The 19,382-nt window shown below is 45.3% G+C and overlaps 1 protein-coding gene across 2 annotated transcripts in view; it reads left to right on the forward strand.

Moving 5' to 3' along the window:
* Positions 1-19,382, forward strand: part of LOC143430439 (lachesin) — a 119,758-nt gene that overhangs the window by 17,682 nt on the left and 82,694 nt on the right. The window contains exon 1 of one of the 2 annotated variants that reach the window (XM_076906739.1): positions 6,953-7,141. The exons of the other annotated variant lie outside the window; for it this stretch is intronic. Coding sequence (XP_076762854.1) covers positions 7,018-7,141 — 124 coding nt within the window. The 5' untranslated portion in view covers positions 6,953-7,017. Of the gene's footprint in view, positions 1-6,952; positions 7,142-19,382 lie in introns of those variants that run through there. 2 annotated transcript variants of the gene reach the window in all.

Raw genomic sequence — 19,382 nt, forward strand, 5'->3', positions numbered from 1 at the left:
AAATTGGAGGTACCGCGTAGCCGGGCAAACAAAATGGAATAAACAAAACTGCAGCCCGGTAGCGCCGCATTTGCGGCATCCTCGGACGTGTCACACCTATTATTTTATGTGTTTGCGATCGGCTACGCGCGCAAATATTTTCGAGAGCCGGATCCGCCTCGTTCCTCGCCAGCCAGTCGCGCGAGCCACGCGGAGAAAGTCGCTGCGCGATGATCCTGGGTTAAATTTCCAAAATTCCAATCCCCTCGGATCGCTTTCGAGTCGAACGCGACGAGAATAAGCGATCAGCCTTGCTTGATTAACTGTTATAAATTATTTTAGCAAAAGAGACACTTTATTTTAAAAATATTTTCTGATGTTGCGGATGGAATTTTGGGATTGATAATACATTTCGTTTGTATTCTGTGCACGAAAGGAGATGGAAGCTCGACGTGATCGAAACCGCGCGGGGCGATTTGTTGTTCCGCGTCGGAGAAAGGAACGAGGCGGAGCGGAGATGGGGTTGAACCAGATAGGGGATGGAGGAGGAAACAGTGCATTTGACTTTCCTATCAGCATCAAGTGCTCATAAGCGTTTAAATGACTTCTCGTTTGTGAAATACCATTGACAGCTATTCAAACATATTTCTAAAACGAACTTGCCCCGCACAAAGGCCCGTTTTCGCTTGCCCCCTACCCTTAGCGTCGCGATAACGCTCCGCGATCTCTTTCAAAACCGACGCCGTATCGTCGAGCGGAATTTAGTTGCGCTTTCAATCGCGTTCGCGCTACGAAAATTCGGAATGCGTTCGATTGTCGCTTTGTCGGCTCGACTCGGGCATTTAAATGTCCAGGATAATTGCAAACTTCTCTTCTGCGCGCATCAGAAAGCACTATATTTTAATTAGTTGTACAGTCAATCACTGCTGCGGACATAGAAAATATTAATACAAGAATTCCATTTTCTCTGGCTGTTCTCATAATATATTAAATCATCCTTTGCTCGATCCTGCGATCCAAAATTACAGCGAGTACTTTTTACCGGTAAATATAAACTGATTTCCATTTCATCCGCGGTTATCTTGTTATTCGAGAGAGCAATTTGTTGTCTAGCAATTGAAGGGAAAGGCAAAGGGTGCGCTCAGATTATATTTCCGTCGAGTGTCACGTTCCGTCGTTACTCCTCGCAATCGCGAGCGCCAAAGTGGACGACGATCCGCTTCGACAGATTTTATATTACACAGCGATGCCATCGCGTTTGTATTTTCCTCTGGCGAGATCGACAAACTCGAACCGCTCGCAAAGACCTCGTACTCAAACTCAGCAATCGATATCTGCCCTTCTCGCCAAGCTGGCTATTCGTTTATCCGGTCCATCGCCCTAAAACCACCCCCCCGTTCGACGCCCGCTGTTTAAATACCGCGAAGACACAAATGGAGTTTGGCGACTCGATGATCGTGCCAGCACGTAAACTGTTGTATATACCCGCGTGGCACGTAGGGGTGTACGTCTGTCGCTACTTTGAGGGAATAGGGTAGTTGTAATTCGGGTGGATAGTGGCGTAGGTCGGGTCACCGTACACCACAAAGGCAGGTTTGCACGGGATTGTAGAGGGTGTCGAGGCTGGGACGGGATAGAGGCGGAAACCCTGGAAACAGAGGGCCAGAAGGGGCAAGAGTCGAGTCGAGGGGGCTGGCTATAATGCGCGCGAGGCGAACGAAGATGGAGAGCAAGGGGTGCGAGGGTGGCAGCGTCTATAGGTACAGAGACTACTCCGCTGAAAGCCTGTCCTTGCATTCCTTGGTAACCTCGTTATGTCACCCACTCAACTTAACCGCTGGATGGCATATATACTATGAGGGTGGTGCGTTTCCGGGATCGGGATTACTGTTACCGCGTCTATTGGAAGTTTGTGAATCACCGCGTGCCTGCCAGTTGATTCTCTGTCAACTGGAATTCTGCAAAATTCCCTCGCGTGCCTCGAACGAAGTTTACGAAAATCTGAGCGTACGATGGGGGCTGAATCGAACGGTGTCGCTCGAGCTAGTAGAAATGCAGACACATATGCAGAAGAATAAAAGCGGCTGGGTTGAAACGGGTTAGCAGAAGTGGACGAAAGGAATCAGGCAAATAGATGTAGACTGAGCAACTCGAGTAAGTAGAGGCAGACATATATAGCCAGACAAATGGAAACAGGAAAGTTTCGACAAGTAGAACAAACAGAGATTGAGAGAGAAAGTTGGAGTTAATATAGAGTCTGAAATATCGTTATTTCTAACAAACTAATAAACTCTGATATTGTTTCGTGATGTATAATTAACTATATTTCATCGATGATTAAGATATTTCCACAGGATCATTGATTACGCAGCTAGCTTCGAATATTCAGCGTATGTCTGATCGAATATAGTGTTGTACTACTTAAATCTGTGGAAAAGTAACTGTAACTGTTCTAATTACAAATTTTCCTCCATAAAAAGCAACGTTTCGATTGGATTTAAGTAATTACAAGTAAATAGTATAGTTTTGGAGATTCACCAGACGGATCAAGCATTGATTCGTACTACTTGAATCCAAATACAGCTCGACCATCAGTCCGCGTTATACAGATTCAACTCGACTTCAAAAGCGTGGGACGAGAGTCGTTCGCAAAGTGTTCGCAAAGGCAGCAAGCATCGAATCGATGACGATTCGAGTTACTTTACGTTTATCTAGGGAAAATAATTGAATTCTCCGCGGTTCCATTGCCCTAATTATGAGCCTCTTCATAGTCGAGTAACATTTCCGGTAGGGGGGCAATTAGCCGTTGTTGACAAACGCAATTTGCGAGATGTAACTTTGTGGCCGTGTGCAGGCAGATAGAAGGGAGAGAGAGAGAGGGGGAGCTTGCCTTGTGCTGCGTTCCTAAATACATCGGCATCGTATCCGTCGTTGTATCCACGGTAGAGAGCATCGGTTGCTGCTTTCGAAGTAGCCAAGCGTCATGTTCCCAGCATCCTTGGTTACTAACACGAAGATGCGTGGCCTTCCAAAGCGTTTCGGCTCCAATGCAAATCGTATTATACACCTTTGTTTCGAACCATAATGCCGTGAGGCTGAGGAAAATACCTCTGGCGGACATTTTCCACTGACAAATCATCCTCGAATCGAGATCACTCCACTTTATTCCGTTCGTGGAATAACCAACGGCGTACAATTATAATTACCATCGTTTTGTTATGAAACTGTGAGAACTGACGAAGCTGAGTCCACGTTCACCCACCAACCGTGCCAAGTTCCGATGAAAAGCTCGCCTCCTGCGTAAGTTTGCTTTGCACAGTCAGCTGGAATACAAAGTATACGTAATCCGATCGTCCAAACTACAGTGGGCACGAGGAGATAAGTAGCCTAGCTCGAGCATCGATCGTAATCGTGCGATTTCACCTCTTAATGGATTCCAACGATGCTTGCGGCTTAAGATTTACCAATTTTACTTTCGATTTCAACCGAAAGATCAGAATAAATCGCGATTACGGTTATTAATTTTATCATCGCGCGAATCGATAATCAATTCTCCTTGTCGAGTGGCTTCCTATCGCAGCGATCGTGTCACAAAACGCTGTACCAACAGAAAGGTCCGCATCCAGTTGCAAAAACCATCAGTGACATTTTGAATCATTACCAGCTCGCGTCTGACCGATATTCGTGGGGGGTTCATTATTTTCCCATGTATTTCAGAAATTACCGCCATGGTGGCCGAATCACGCACGCATCGATACTTTGATCGCTCAAACAGACCGCTCATTACTCCATCCGCGATCGAAAGGGGACTGTAAATGCCCAGATCTCGCGCGGAGTACGCGCGAGAAGGTTTAACGAGTGGTCGCGTTAGAGATAACGACAGCCAGCGAGCGGACGAGACTCGAAAGGGTTAAGAGCAGAAGGAAGAACGATCGAATCGAGTGAATAATTTATCGACGACAAATTAGGCGAGCAAGATTTATTCCCAGAGGCTCTCTCGCCACGCGCTCAAATCGCTCCGACGATGCTCGTTTCGCCGACGGTGCAACCGGTGAATGATCGTATCGCCTATTCCAGCGGAACAGCCTTTTATCGTCTTGTTTATATAGTAACTTGATGGGCAAACTTGACTCTGAAATAGATACTTCTTTTCTTGAAACGCGCTCCGCTGCCTCGCGCCGCGCTAGGCTCTACTTCATCCCCAACAATTGTCCGACGTATCGACCACCATCCGCAGTAACTATTTCCACACTCGATGCATCGATCGTTTCGTCGATACGACGACACGTCTTCCGTGCGAGTCGTTCTGTATCTCGCAGCGTTCAGTGTCAACGAATTATCGAAATAAAAAAAGGTGGCGGAAACTCTCGTTACTACATCGCTGCGCGCTATAATTTAATTTCGCCTTCCAACAGAAAACGCCTCGCCTTTTTGTAATAAATTAATTTGACGCCCCAATGACCTCTTTGTCATTTCGAAAAGTTTTTCCATTCAAAAAGTTTCGACGGGATTTGAATAGGTGGAAATCGGTGGGGGTAATATCTGGGGAATATGGCGAATGACTAAGAGTCCCGCGGTCCACCCTTATATATACCTTTCGCCTTATTAAAAGCACGCACAGTCTGGCAAAATAATCCTGTAAAATGATCTCGTCTCCTGGCTCCTTTCTCTCAGACAAAAATCTCAAAACAAAGTCGAAAAGATGGAGAAGAGAAAATTGAACTATTTTCTCGCGTTAATGCAGAAGGACTTTTATTCGCGAGAACGAATCCTTCTGAGAACGAAGAATCTCTGTCTGAACGATTCTAACAACGTTTCATTTTATTAAAACCCATTCGAAATAGAGACAAATCTGATACAGGAGATAGAAAGGCGAGCAGGAGGAGAGATTGAAAGGTTCGCGATAGAATGCAAAGCGTTCGTGGGTAAGGTTGGGGGTAAGGTTGGGGGTAAGGTTTCGGCTGAAGGGGATGGAGGGTCGTAGCCGAGCGTGGTCGATTGGTTTCGGAATCGACGAAAGGAAGAGAAGGAGGAGGGGGTGAATTTTCGCTCGTGCTCGAAGACTCGAGGGCTAGCGTGATACTGGCAGGCGATAGTCGTGCAGTTAGGGGTGCGCAAACGTACGGAAAAGTAGAGAGAAAGGATTCCTGTTGACGGCGGGGGGTGGCCTGGGGAGACGAGGAAACGAAAGAGAAGAAGAAAGGAGGGCCAGAGCGTCGTCAGAAGTTGGAGGCTACAATGGCAGTGTGTCTTCTGGCGCCTTCGAGTCTCTCAGACACGCCTCCTCCACCGTGGGCATCTGTAAGAACTTATCCTCGCCGTTTTTCCATATGCCACGATCTTCTAATCCGCACCTCCGTGGGCCATCGTTCACCCTCGGTGATCTTGCCACGCGTAGGCGTGGATACATAGATTACACAAGCTCCATGGTTGTTTTAAGTATCGCGAGCTAGTAGAACCGCTGATAAATTGTCGCGATAAATACGATTCAACAGTATCCTCAGGTAACACGTGTTTCTGGAGGTATCCATTTCACGCTTTCGAGGAGTTAACGCTGTAGCTGTGAGCAATTATAGTAATGAAAATATTAGAAATTTTACACGTAATTGTTGCAATCGACATTCCAGATCGTAGAACGCTAGTTAACAGTTTAAACATTTATAATATTCACGCTTCTCTATTATTAATTTCAGTCTCTCTATACATTTGCTATTGTGATAAATATTAAGCGTAATTATTATTATTATTGACAGTGACCATTTCTGAATTTTATAGAGTACGCGAAATTTAATACAGGTGTCCAATATATATAATCCTGCTCGTCTCGCGTTTATAGGTCCATTCAGTTCAGATGGGATGATTAATATCGCCTAACGATCTATCGTAATCACAATAGAAGCAGCTTCGACGATCCCTAATCTTAGTCATTAAGTGTACCGTAGTGCTGGTTGATTGAATAATCGACATTCCTCCTCGATCGATGAATATTCCGCGCGTTGTCCGAAATATTTCCTCGCGCGGGACCAACATGGCTGCCGTTCGAATAAAATCCGCCACGTTCGCGAAGAAACGATCGAATATTAATCTGCGTGTCCGTCTCGCTGTTTTTAAGCAAATATCCAGGAGAGAGCAGCGAAACGGCGAGCATCTCCAGACGAGATTTAAGCTGTGTCAATGAGGAACTACCAATTGCAATCGCGAAATGCTCTCTCGAGTTATTTACCTACCCCTTCGAACTCAGAGACTCAGGGGGTGAGACACTTTGAACGAGGCGATTGTAACAGAGCGAGGGGCCAAGAATGACGACAAGTTTAAAACTTGTAATTACCATTTATGACACGCGGCTACATTTATTACTATTTCAAGCGCGGTTTGTATTCACGCGAACGCTTTGCTCGCCGTGATGGGGAGCAAAATTATGCCGCACAATTGAGGCTATCGGCACAATAGTGGTCTAACCCATAATTTTAGCCAAATTGACATTTCAGCCTAATTCATCTCCAATATTCGACCATCTACCAACCTGATACATTCAATAACACAAAATAAATATCCACTAACCGCCAGTATTTTCCAGAATATTTCCAAATCATCCTACAATAGCACGAATAATTCCCAAAATCGCGAAACGCGATTCCTCTCGTCCCATAATCACAGACATCGCGTCTCTCTACCGGGTAGCTCGATATTTCGGTGCGCTGGTGACAAAGATCGCGAGAGGGTGGCTCAAAGAACGTTCCACAGGTGCTCGAATCGGTTAACAAGCAAGTCGCAGCCGACTCGGTTAGAAGTACAACGATAATTAATCGTCATCTATTGATAAGAGATAAGTGAGTCGTATTAAGGGTGCCGGGGTGGCGTCGAGGGGTGGTAGGGAAGCTCAGGAGTTAGAAAGCGCATGCTCGTGGCGGGAAATCTCTCGTGGTGGGGAGAGCACTGTGCAGTGTGACAGCAGCCGGCAGAGTGAGGGGAAGGAGAAACGCGCGATCCCTCAGTCGGGATGCCGGTCGCGTATCTTCTCGTCTATCTGGTATCGTGATGATCAGTGAACGTGTGAATCGTGCTTTGGGGACCATCAGGGACCGTTCGCGGCTCCTCACCACGGTTTTCCTCCTATCGACGCTCGCAGCAAGTGTTTGGACCGATAACATCACCAACTCCGGTGAGTGCGTTTTCTATTCGCCCTCTGCGAGCGTCACGCGGTGCACGCTCCTCGAGACTCGACATCCGGTGGCGGCAAACCACGGTTTCGAAGCGTGAATACGCGCTGTTCGAAGTGAGCGGGTTCTCTGCACGCGATGGAACGCTCGATCGAGAGAGTCGTGCACGTGCGCGTCCACCGCGTGCCCAAAAATCGAACCAGTTCCGTCGCTGCCAACGATGACGACGGGAATTCTCGTGCTCGCAAATTCACGCGAGGATGCTTCTCGATGTCGCGTCGCGCAGTGGAAATAAAAAATCGTTCGCCTATGCAAAGAGAAACGGGATTCGCAGCGCGTTTCGCACGCTCGATGGCATATCCGTTCGCACGGTTTGTATCTGTCACCGCGATCGCTGGGTTCGTACTTCCTCCTTTTTTTTTTTTTATACATCGCGGACGGGTTGAGCGATTACACAGCTTACAAAAATGAGCGGTGTAAGAGTACTGCTTCCTGTTGATTTCGAAGAGACAATTTTAAGCGTTACTTTCAGAAAAATAGTCGAAGAAATCTTTCTCTTGGACGAATTCGTAATCTAACAGTGGTTCGTTTTATTTCTATCAGTCGTGACTGTTCTAATTAAATTTCTGATCACTCTGTTACCATTATCAGCGACGAGTATACTTTATATGTATAATTCTGAAATCTGAGATTAAATATTCGCAGTAGCTATGAATAGATACGATAATATAAAAATGGGGGTATGGATAACGGTGTCGATTATCGTGGATCCGAGCGAACGGCGCGTGAATAAGTTGTAACACACGATCGCAGCCTGCTCTCGAAACGCAGGCTATCTCCACGCAGATTGTCTCGCCACGCGAACAGTCGAGTGAAATTAGGTTTCGCTGGTAAACAGCGTGAAACTTCCATCGACGAGGCTTACGAGATATCTATGTTCAATTTCAATACCAATGGCTCGGATCATTACTGTTTAAAGTTATTTGGATAGCGACGCGGCGGCTGCAAACGCGATTTAACGTCGTTATCGGGGAACGCAATCATCGGCACGCGTTTTCGAGATTTTCGTCGCGCACATACGCTCGTGTTGAAGTCATTGGCGAACAGCGTTCGCTCGAAACAGGGTAAACACGTTTTCTTGTCGACGAGAACGATTACTTGCTCCTTCGTTTACGACTGACGCTCTTTTTTCAAGCATTGTATACATTATTAATATTGTCTGCAGTTACGTGGCCCTCTTTCATCGCTACTTCCTGATATTTCACTCCGATGCGTCGTAAATTTTTACGAGCTCGTCTGGTTTTATTGTTCGCGTGGAGCCACATCTCGATAAGGAGCTTGTAATGGAATTTCTCTCTCGTTACTCACCGCGAAATTTATGGCAAGGCGATATATAACACGTTGCCGTTTCTTAATCGCGCGACTATGAGAACACGCCGCTAATTGAACGTTACAACGCGACGAGAAAAAAGGAATTCTCGTTTCGCAGCTTCCTCGAGGACTGATCGCATTTTAATTCGAGCAGTCGCCCAGCGACAGCGCGCACCTTTTCATCCGCGATTGTCCGCGATTGGGCGATTAGGTCATCTAAGTTTCGTACAATAATTATCCGACGCTATCCCGCTGGACAATGGGATATTTCTCGATTCGCTGAAACTTAATTGTTTTACCCGTTAAACGAGTTTGAGAGCGGTTATAGCTGTTGAAAGTTGCTCGACGGTTTGCTGCTAACAATCGATCCAGAGGAATTCCCGCCAGAGCCTCTCTCGCTCTCTTAATTGTTTCCAGATCTCGATTGAACGACGATCTAATCAAAAATGTATCGAGGTCGTTCAAACAAATTCCTATCGGAGCTGTTATTCGCGTTCGCGTGAATTTTGTCAGACGGGATGATAAACAGCGAGGCGATTTATCGTACGTCTCGCAAGAATGGGATGAAAAGTTTGAAAGCTCGCTCGATAAAGGGCTTAAATTGTTATGAATTGTCGATGGTTTCGCGAGAGGCAGTCCTGTCGTAGTTCCACTCTCAAGTTCCGCGAAAGTTCGCGTTTAATCGCTTAGCGAGGCGAGCCAGCGCCCGCATTGCGTAAACAACCAAGAAAATCGATCGCCATTATTGCATAAATATAATTATTGTATTCATTAATCGCGCTGGGAAGTTGGGCTGCGCGGGACTCGCTTGGCGCACTCGCTTCCGTCGGGCGGTAGTTTGTTCTAGGACCTGAAAAAGTTTCATCATGGCTTCCAGTTCCGAAGTGACTTCCGGTCGCAAACGCTTATTTCCCAGGGTCGACGGAATCGGTCTGCGAGAGCAGTGGAAAAGTTCTTAAATATTAGCTCGATAGGGGCATTCAGTCAACTGTTCGTGGCGCAGGATTTTCGAAAATAAACCCCAGAGAAACGTTCGATTCATCAAAAAGTCGCTTTCTTTTCGTTGTCAAAGAAATAAAACGGAAATTAAATTAAAAGGCTGGAACACACTTTTAACACCACCTGCGCCTCAAAGAGTTAAGAGGCTAAGAGATTGCAGGATTATGTCGTTTCTTGTGCTCCGTGTGTTTAATATTTTTAAAGGGGCTCAAACGATTTTATTCTCGTTTCTTTTTTCTCGCTTCTACCGCGAGGAAACGATGACCACGACGCATGAAAGAATTCGAGAGTGCGCAACACGCGATATCCCTAACGTTGAATCTCCTTCTGCGTGTTAAACGAATATTATAATTAGCGTGGGCGGGTACAAAGGAAGGAAAACGATCTTTGAAGTTTCCGTGGTTTTCCTCGGGTCTTTGTAACAAAGAGGGATACTCTCGTTCTCGCGTGTGGGTTTTTATTCCATTTTTTCCTCTTCCTTCTGCCCCTTCTCATATTTATGGAAACCGTCATTGTCGAGAGAGAAAATGCAGGCGAAAGTGAGTACAAGAAAAATTCATTTAAGTGCATTAATTTTCATTGTGCGATAAAAATAAATAGAAAATAAGAGTGGCAGATCGAACGACTCGATTCGTCGGACTCATAAACGCGTTAGACTTCTCTCGAAGAGTCTCAGCAAAAGTTAAATTAACTCTAAATCCTCTGTTTCGCTCGGATTTAACTGGAGATCACACTTGGGGTTAGAAATGCTCCACTCTCTCGCCAACTATAAATAACACGAAGCAAGTTATCGAAAAAGAAACTGTCGAGAACTGTGCTATACGATTTCCTGATTCGAACGAAACCTTTCGCTTCCTCTCTCGCGTGTAATATTATAGTTACTCCCCAGTCGATTCATCGTCTTCCTTTTTATTAAAGATTACGATTTTAAAATAATATTTTCCACTTTTTCAACCATCTTCCCAAGTAACTACATAAATGGTGTTACGAAAACGTTTGTTATCCCAGCTGTCACGAATAGCACGTGACGAACGAAAATAAAAGGAGGCGGTAATTACAAGGGATGTCGCAAAAACACGGCCATATTTGAGAAGCAATTGTCGCGATAACGCAGACAGTGTATTTGCGTGAAATATTGTTTCAACGATCCCTTTGAAAACACTCTGGACCTCTGCCTGGGCCATGTTTCTCGCGAGACACATGTTGACGTGCAATTTCTTGATAACGCGTTCATTAAACGAGACGAGAAACGAACGCAACCGATTGCTCATCTAAATTCGAGTTCTGCGAACAATTCGAAAGAATCTCTGCCTCGAATACTTCGTACTTTATTTATTAACAGAGTCGAAACGAATGACTGTTCGAATAGCAAGTGTTTGAGCGAGAAAGCCTCGTCTTGCCTTCCTCGTGGCGCTTTATAATGGCCGTTCGAGGTACCATTTAAATGGATGACAACGAAATTATTCGCAGAGTTATTCCTCGCGTGCTACCAACCCGTTTGCGGGTACAGGAAAAGCGTGCATACGAAACGAGAGAAGGTGCATCGGTCAGATTCAGCGATCGGCTGTTTCACAAATTCAAGTCGAGGCTGGTGTATTATCAATTCGCGATCTAATTCGTACAAACGTACGCTCACTGCGATCCTCGCGGATTTCCATTTCGATTAATCTCGACGAGCATAGCCGGCTAATTGGTTCAAAGAGCCAGATACACTTTGCTGGGCCATCGAAGAGACGTTTTTCGGGGCCTCTGACGATCCAGTTCAACGGAAAAATGTACGTCAGCGAAGCTTCGAAAAGGTCAGGTCAATTTGCCATTGCACGCTTCGCTGCGAACGTTTCTGCGTTTAATAGTTGGGATTTCTTAAAAATTCTTCCGATCGAACGAGCCCCTCGTATCGACTGAAAACTGGACGAGGTTGGTCTTAAAATAACTGATACGAAAACGAACGAAATCCATTTCCGTCGAATACAATTCTCGTGTAAGATACAATGTCATTTCGTTCAAGTGCTCGTACGTAACGCTTTGTTCCTTTATTAAAATTCGAAGATTCGTAATTCGATAATTCCAGATTAGCTGATTCTGGTTCGTATTGGATACTTTCGAGTCAGATTTAATTAAGTCGAGACTAAATCAAAGTATTCGAAATATGGCCCGTTTAACTTCTCGCGCAATTAAACGCGCGACACCGTAGATAATTTCTGGGCCAGCGATACTGTCGATATCGTCTAGGCGATCGATCAAGTAAATATCGAGCCGTGATTAAAACAACATCACGCATAATTATGGGTAACGATTAACGAATTCCACGGGCTCGTTCGCGATGGTTAATTCGCGAATTAATCTCGACGATCCAGAGCCGCTGACAAAAGTCGCGATCGAAACATTTTCATGGTAATCCTCTTAGTCGAGCCTAGATTAAGCTTGCACACATCTCGTAGCCTGCTTCAGGCTCGCTGTCAAATGCAAATACTGCATGTTCCAACGCGGTAACGTTGAATTGCCATCGCGTTCAAGTCCGTGGGTAAAGAGACGTGGCAGCACAATCGCACGCGTTCCAATCAACGTCTTCCATATCCTACCTTCGTCAAATGTACAATTACTCCGCATCGAGCGATTATTCGCGCCGACAATACGAATCGCGTATCGATTCTGTACAATTGTTTATATTAATTCCAGCAGCGAACACTGTGGCGTCAGATTTCGAGTATCGTTTCGTGGACGAAGGTTGGTTGTTTGAAAATAATCTGCAAAAACGCGAGCTGTCTTCTCGTTAAAACGTATCGAACGTGCAACCAGATATTCGCTGGGAATGCTGCAAGTTCGCATTGTTCTAATAATAATAACGAGACATCTTGTTATCCGCCATTGAGGCTCGCGTTGTTATTTTCGATATCAGTCGATTTTCCAGAAAATCTTTCCATTATCTCGCGCGATCGCCTTCTGAACACGTGGAACCGCGTTTTCGTTCGAATACGTCTGATTTTCGTTCCACGATAGCCACGCTTTTAATCTTGATATTCCAAGCGTTCGTCTCGACGCAACTTCCCAGCACAGCACTGGTTTTTATATCGATTGAAGTTCTCAGAGTGGATAAGAATAAGTTAAATTACTTTCAGTTAAAACGCAGTTGTTTAATGACCGTAGTTACCGGTTCGAATCGAGGCGCTGTTTTGAGCCAACAATTCTAATTCAGAGCTAAGCGACTTTAGGTGAACGCAATCATGAGACCACGATACGCTCTCGCGATATTTTCCACGAGCATCTGCAACAAGCATCGAGCAATACATTCATTTTAATGCCAGTTTTTTTAACTAACTTTGCTATTGCTTGGATACTGTGCACATATTTTATTAACTGTCAGTGGTATTCGCGTTGAGTGCACCTTTTTAATACGATCGCGGTTCTACTTTTCTACTAAACCAGCGAAAATTGGCGAGTGTGGTACCCGGAAAGGGAGCAGACGGTTTTCTCTCGCGTTGCGACAAGGCTATCCCACGAAATTGTACCGCACGCGGTCGAAACGGTGGACAGGAAAAGGTTTGGGGGTGAAAACAGGAGAGCGACACCGTGCGCGCTTAATAATTCTAATTGTACACCTTTTTACACCCCTTTTTCTGTTAGCCATCGTTAAATTTTATAATTTGTCAGGCACACCTCTTCTGTTCGCGTTGAACGCGTTCTTTCTGCGAGGTTCTGTCTCGTCATCGAATTGAGTCAGTTCAGCTGGAGAAAGAAACGAGTGAACGCGTTTAAAAAATTCTCTGTTCAATTAATTCTATGAAACAATCAATAATATCGCAGGAGACTTGCAAAAAACCGCTTTCAAAATTTTAATTTCTCTAAAATCTTTGAATCAAACATTCGTTTCGCTTCCAATCATCGAATCGAGCCAGTTCAGCTGGAGGAAGAAACGAACGAATGCGTTTAAAAAATTCTCTGTTCAATTATTTCTATGAAATAACCAATAATATCGCGGGAGACCTGTAAAAAACCATTTTCGAAATTTTGTTTTTCAAGCAAACTTGCTAATTTCATATCCATCGACTGGCGAGCGTGTACTGGAATCGACCGGCCTTCCGCAACTCTGGCCAGGCGTTGTGTAACGTGTTGCGCGCCGCTGGAACAACGAGCTAACAGAGGAAGCGCTTGGAACGATCGTGTGTGTTTCTGTTGGCGAAAGTTAGCCCCCAGATATCGCGTGAGCCGGCGTTTCGCCGATAAACAGCGTCCCGTCAGAATCGTCAATTAGAAATTAATCGAAAACATCCATTAAGCAGGCCCGTGTACCGCGGTGCGCGCATCACGCGTCGTCGTTCGCGAACTTCGCAACAGGTTAAAACAGGGACGCTGTATGGATGTATCTCCAGGGTCGTGTGTGACAGGTCGGCTTTGGCTCGAGTCTGTAGCCACCGTGAATCGCCGCTGCGATTCATTTGTAATGAATCCTGCACCGATAAAACCGATTTAATTAGCGCGACGGCCGGTTAAATCGCGCGGGGACCACGGGGAGCGTGATTCAATCAACCGGCTGTTTTTCGAGCCCATAAACAACCGTGAATATTGCACGAGGTGGTTCGATGGAAAAAAGGATCCGTTCGTTTCGTTGGCGCGACGAGCTGGCGAGCTTTCGCTTGCGTTCGTCGATCATTTTATAATAGCCACCCTATATCGCAACCTGTACTTAGAAGAATTGAACAAATATGTACTAATTTATGATTTTTATAATTCACTAATGAGTATTTATGGAGATATTTGTAGCCAAAGTCTGATTTTACAGTGAGTCTGACGTATGGTTGACTTTTACTACTGATTTTTGCACTTAGTCCCTTTAAATCCGATATATACCAATTAATTTGATGTTCAACGTGCTTCTAGAAATTTCTATACTATCTCCAGAGTATATTTATATAATTTAAAGCTTGTTTGCTCTACCATTTGATTAAATATCGCGTGCAAAAGAGAAGAAAGCGTTCGACAAGCACATATACGATTAAAACCAGGCTCCACCCTAACCTCTTCCATTTCAACCTGTCTCCATAAACGCTTCGCGTGTAACAGCGATGCACGAGCATACATTTCGGGTAAATATAAAGCGGATCGCGCATCCTGGGAATAATTTGAATGAAATATCGGCCAGCGGGGGGGTTCTCGCTAGCAGTCATATGAAATTCCGCTGGACATAAAATATGCAACCGTGCGCTGTTAATAAATAACGCGAGCTAGTGATATTCTAATCGATCCCCAGGACGCAATAAAAATTCTTACCTGCGTCGTTTCGCTGAGAAACAAATTCTACAGTGGCCTCTTCTAATTCTGCCACGTCCATGGAACTCACAGAAAACGTCTACTGGATCCATAGATCGTTTTAATAGACAGTGACACTTCGTTCGAAGCGTTTAGAATATTCCAGAGCGTCTGTGGAATCAAAATGGTGATCTGCGATAAGAACAGCCGCTCGTAACGCGATAAATATCGCGATGCGAGGGCAGGAGGAGGTTTATGAATCGCGACGCAGGCCAGAATTTCCCGTGGCCAGCGACGAGGAACTTCCGTCGACGATGCCCGGAAAATGTCGTCCCTCTCGCGTGCTGGCCCTTCCTGCAGCAACGAACAGCGCAGTCACGCGCTGAAACTTCATAATAAGACGATAAAAGTGTTACGCTCTACTAAAACGCTATTGTTCTGTTCGCCCAGTGCAATCGCTGAAATTACGTCCACGACTGTCGATGAACAGCTCGCTCGTATTCAGTTTTCAGCAGTTTTCTCCAAACGATCGAACGCAGTAATTGCTTCGCTGAGCGTTGAATTATATTTTCGAGAGGGTACGACAGCGAAAAAGCATCTCGTCGAGAAGAAATGCACGCTGGCTGCAACTGCGTACGAACCTTAACTCCTTTAGGCAGAATTATGCGGTATAAACGTTGGAGGAGAGCATTAAAGCTACAGCCGGAAAGTTTCATTTCTTTCCTAATAAACTTCACGACCCTCCCCTTTAGTCTGCGTTCTCACGTTCCACCCAGCCGCGTCCCAAAAGAACAGTAATTACAATAATAACAAGCAGGCGAAAAAATGCTACCAACAATCACGTTCAGCCTCGTATCTTCCCTTAAACATCTACGACTTCCTTGAAACCTGTGCCTCTCAAACGCATAATCGCCAGGTGACGATTTCGTCGAACCTGTTGCGTCAACTCTGCTCCCTTCATTGAACGTTAACAAATTTCGAGCGAGACGAGACGTTTTTCTGGATAAAAATGATCGCGTGGCAGACTGGAAACGGACTCGAAACAATCACGAGCGATGGCAGCGAGAGAGGAAGGGTGTCAAGTGGAGAAGCAAACGGCGGGGTTTCCAAGAGACGACCGACATCCGTTACGCGTGAAAGATTAAGGGGAACACTTGAGTCGGCTGTCAGAACGACGGAGGAGCCGAATGACAGGGAATGACATCGAGTGAGGGAACGAACGTCGTAACGGTTGCGAGTTACGGTACACCAGAACGAGATCGGCACAGTCACGGAACTTTGAGGCAAGAAAACGTATAAAGAAGTTTCCAAGTGGGAAACTCGAACGGATCGTGGCGAGGGGGCGGGCGAGGGTGCGTTCTAATAGAAGTGGGCGAAAACGCGCGCGAGGAACTGCCGGGAAAATGAACGAGAAAGGGGGATACGCCATCGAGAGTGAAACAGGAAAACACCACGGGTCGACTGTCGATGATACTCGAGAAATCCAATCCGTCAGTGCCGCGGGAATTCTAATACGATATCGACAGCTTTCGTAATCCGAGAGCTTCGACTTAATCGTTTTGTTCGTTCGTTCGAGCACTTCCGTCGCGAAACGAGCGACGATTCTTATTAATTTCGCTGCCACTGCGCTCAGCTGAGACTGTACAGGCTTTGTATCTCGAAACAATCGACCTGAAATTCCATTAATTAAACGCATTCGTCAATCCCCGCGAATTAAGTCGAATAATTGAGCCAAAGTTTTTTTTTCCAGAAAAAATTCGTTACACACTTTTGTGGGCGAACGCGCGACACATCGCTGCTGCGTCATTTCGCTGCTAATTACCCTCGTTATCAAAGTTACTTTCATTCGTCTTAATTTACCGCGAGATGGAATTACAAATAATATTTTTAACAGATGACACGTCACATTTTTATTCATTTATAAGTCTTCGAAAAATTCCGTTAATTACAGCTTTTTTCAACCTAAAAACGCACATATTTCTATAGTTTTTAACTACACCCGTCTGACAAATAATTTGGTTACCAGTAATTCATATAAATTCGAAGATAAGCGGGAATAAAAGAAAAAAAGAACGCGTGGAACGCAGCAGATTTTTACATTTAACGGTTAATTGCTCGAATTGGTTATCTTCGATGCGATACTCGCTGGTGTATTACACGAGGGAGAGGAAACGCACGCGTAAAATATACAGAATTTATGTCGCTAACCCATTTCCGATCCTTCTTTTATTATTCACTTGACACACCGGTTGACCCCGTTTCCCCTTCTGGTTCAAATATCCGCAAGAACGTTCCGCGAACCAAGAACAACGCTCGCTGGAAAAACAAGAACTGGCGAATCGCGTGAAATTTTGGGCGCTGAAAAATTCACGCGCAACAGACATTAGCAGAAACGTGACGAACGACGAGACGAATTTCACGTTTCAACGGGAATTCGCGATGGAATAAACAGGAAGAGGAGTCCTCGAACGCCCTTCCGTTCCCAGAGTCGATAAATGTGTATCGAGTGCTTTTAAGGAGGGCTATAAACGCGATACGGAAGGTTCTATCTTTAAGCGTCAAAGCTAACGTATCGATCTCGTGGTTTGCTTCGAAATTTTCTGTCGCGTCTATTTAATAACACTCGCCACGGAGATTTGGTAAAGATGTTCAAAGAAGAGGATAATCAGCTCGCCAAAGTCAAAGCAATTAAATTAATCGAGCTTTTCAACGTTCTTTTTTTCGTTCGAAGCTTGGCTCGAATTTGATCTGATAAGAATAAGATTCCATTCGAGTTTTACGAACGCGACACGTGCCTTTTCGTCGAGCGACGGTATCGCGAAGGTATTCATCGATTGCGTACTAAATTCGAAACGGACGGGGATCGAGCGGATTTCACGAGAACGACGTATCGAGAGGGCTGCTGGGTAGACGTCTTTGTTTGAAATAGTAGCGATGGCGTCAAATCGACGGATTCAGTTTTTCTATTACGATCGAGGGAACACGTCACACGGAATTTCTATTAGCACGCTTCGTCGAGCTTAAATATGAAGGGTTTCCTCCAGATGAACTCTCGCGGAAAAACCGGGAAACGGGAGCTATATACGCGTGCAATTGCCTCGATCTTTTTTATTGCGTTACATCCCTTCGTCGAGGGATGCTCGTCGAATGGCAGTCGAGAAACATTCCCAGGGACGCGAGGTTTCAAGGAAAATCGAGACCAGCAACAGTTTCTAAATAATTCAACGGGGTTAATAAGCTGGCAATAAACGTAATCGGCGTGCAGCCGTCGATACTCGCGTTGAAAAAGCTCGACGTCCCTGACAGTGATCGAAAGTCCAATTTATTACCCTCGAGGTTCATTTACATCTCGTTTCGCATCATCGAGCGAGTCATTAGTTACTCGTATCGCGTTTAACTATCGTTCGATGCGCGTTCTCGTTCGAGTAACAAATGTTTCTGAATTCTTTTTTTTTTTCGTACAATCGTTGCTTCGAAAAAGGAAGCTCAACTTGGCCCATACGTTTCTGCTCGCGAGCGTAATCGCGCGCATACGGTCACCTTCCGCGAAAGCAGTCCTGGCGGCAGTTAGAAACGCGGATAATTGTTACGTCCACCGTTCCTCCGCATATAATTACTATTACCATGCCTGTTATCGTTGACGCGGTAGTTATTATCATTGTTATTGCTCGCGCGTTATAAAGGTACCTGTTAACGGCATTATATTAAAGTCTTGTTAATCTATTCGCAGAGCGATAACACGGTGATTTATGCGCAAGAGCGTACACGTGTTTCCACCCTTTGCCTATGGCCACGCTCGCGTATCTATCTCTGCCATGAGTTACCGTAAAATTCGGCTGAAATACGATTGTTTAAGGGGCTGATACGCGCACAGTTTCGTCCAACTCGTGAATTGCGGTTAGGATATTGATGTTGAGACGCGCAGACGCGACCAGAGTAGAAAAATGAACGTTCGTTTCGCCTCGAGACGAGTCTGTACGATCTCGAATTCGATAATTACTGGGGATACATAGTTCGTCGAGGATGTTCCTCGAGCGACGTCGAATTGAGAACTCGATATCAGGAAGAGGTTGAATAAAACGACGGTACTCGGCTGGCGATGTTTATCAGCGTCGTTCAGTTAGTTTTTGTTGATATTGAATTTCCAACTTCGCTGTCCGGGGCAAACTTGCCCCGCTGCGAAACTGAATTACGGTTTAATGCAGCTGCAGCCTTAAGATCAACTGGAAATTAATATATCCCGCTGACTGAGCGAGGCAGCAGCGAACTAGGAACCAAATCGCTGCATCGAGATTACATCTGACGAGATAAATAATACAAAACTAATATACTTCATCAAGAAAGGAACATAATTACCAGAAATGCTTTCATCAACCTCGACAGCCTCCCTCAACAGAATTGCCCCAAATTCGACACCAAATATTTCACCCTCGAGGATCCTTGAAGCAATTTTAAGCCCTCGAACGCGAGTGCTTTAAGGCCCCATTCGAGAAGTCGTCATATCGACAAGTAGAGCCACAAACAGATGACCAGCCATCGCCATGGAAGCGTCACGCGTTGCTCGATAAAACGTGCCAGGTCGCGAGAGAGATAGCCTGAATTAAAAGGCGAGGTTCGAATCGTCCC

This window comes from Xylocopa sonorina, chromosome 14, assembly GCF_050948175.1.
Source record: "Xylocopa sonorina isolate GNS202 chromosome 14, iyXylSono1_principal, whole genome shotgun sequence".
NCBI lineage: Eukaryota > Metazoa > Arthropoda > Insecta > Hymenoptera > Apidae > Xylocopa > Xylocopa sonorina.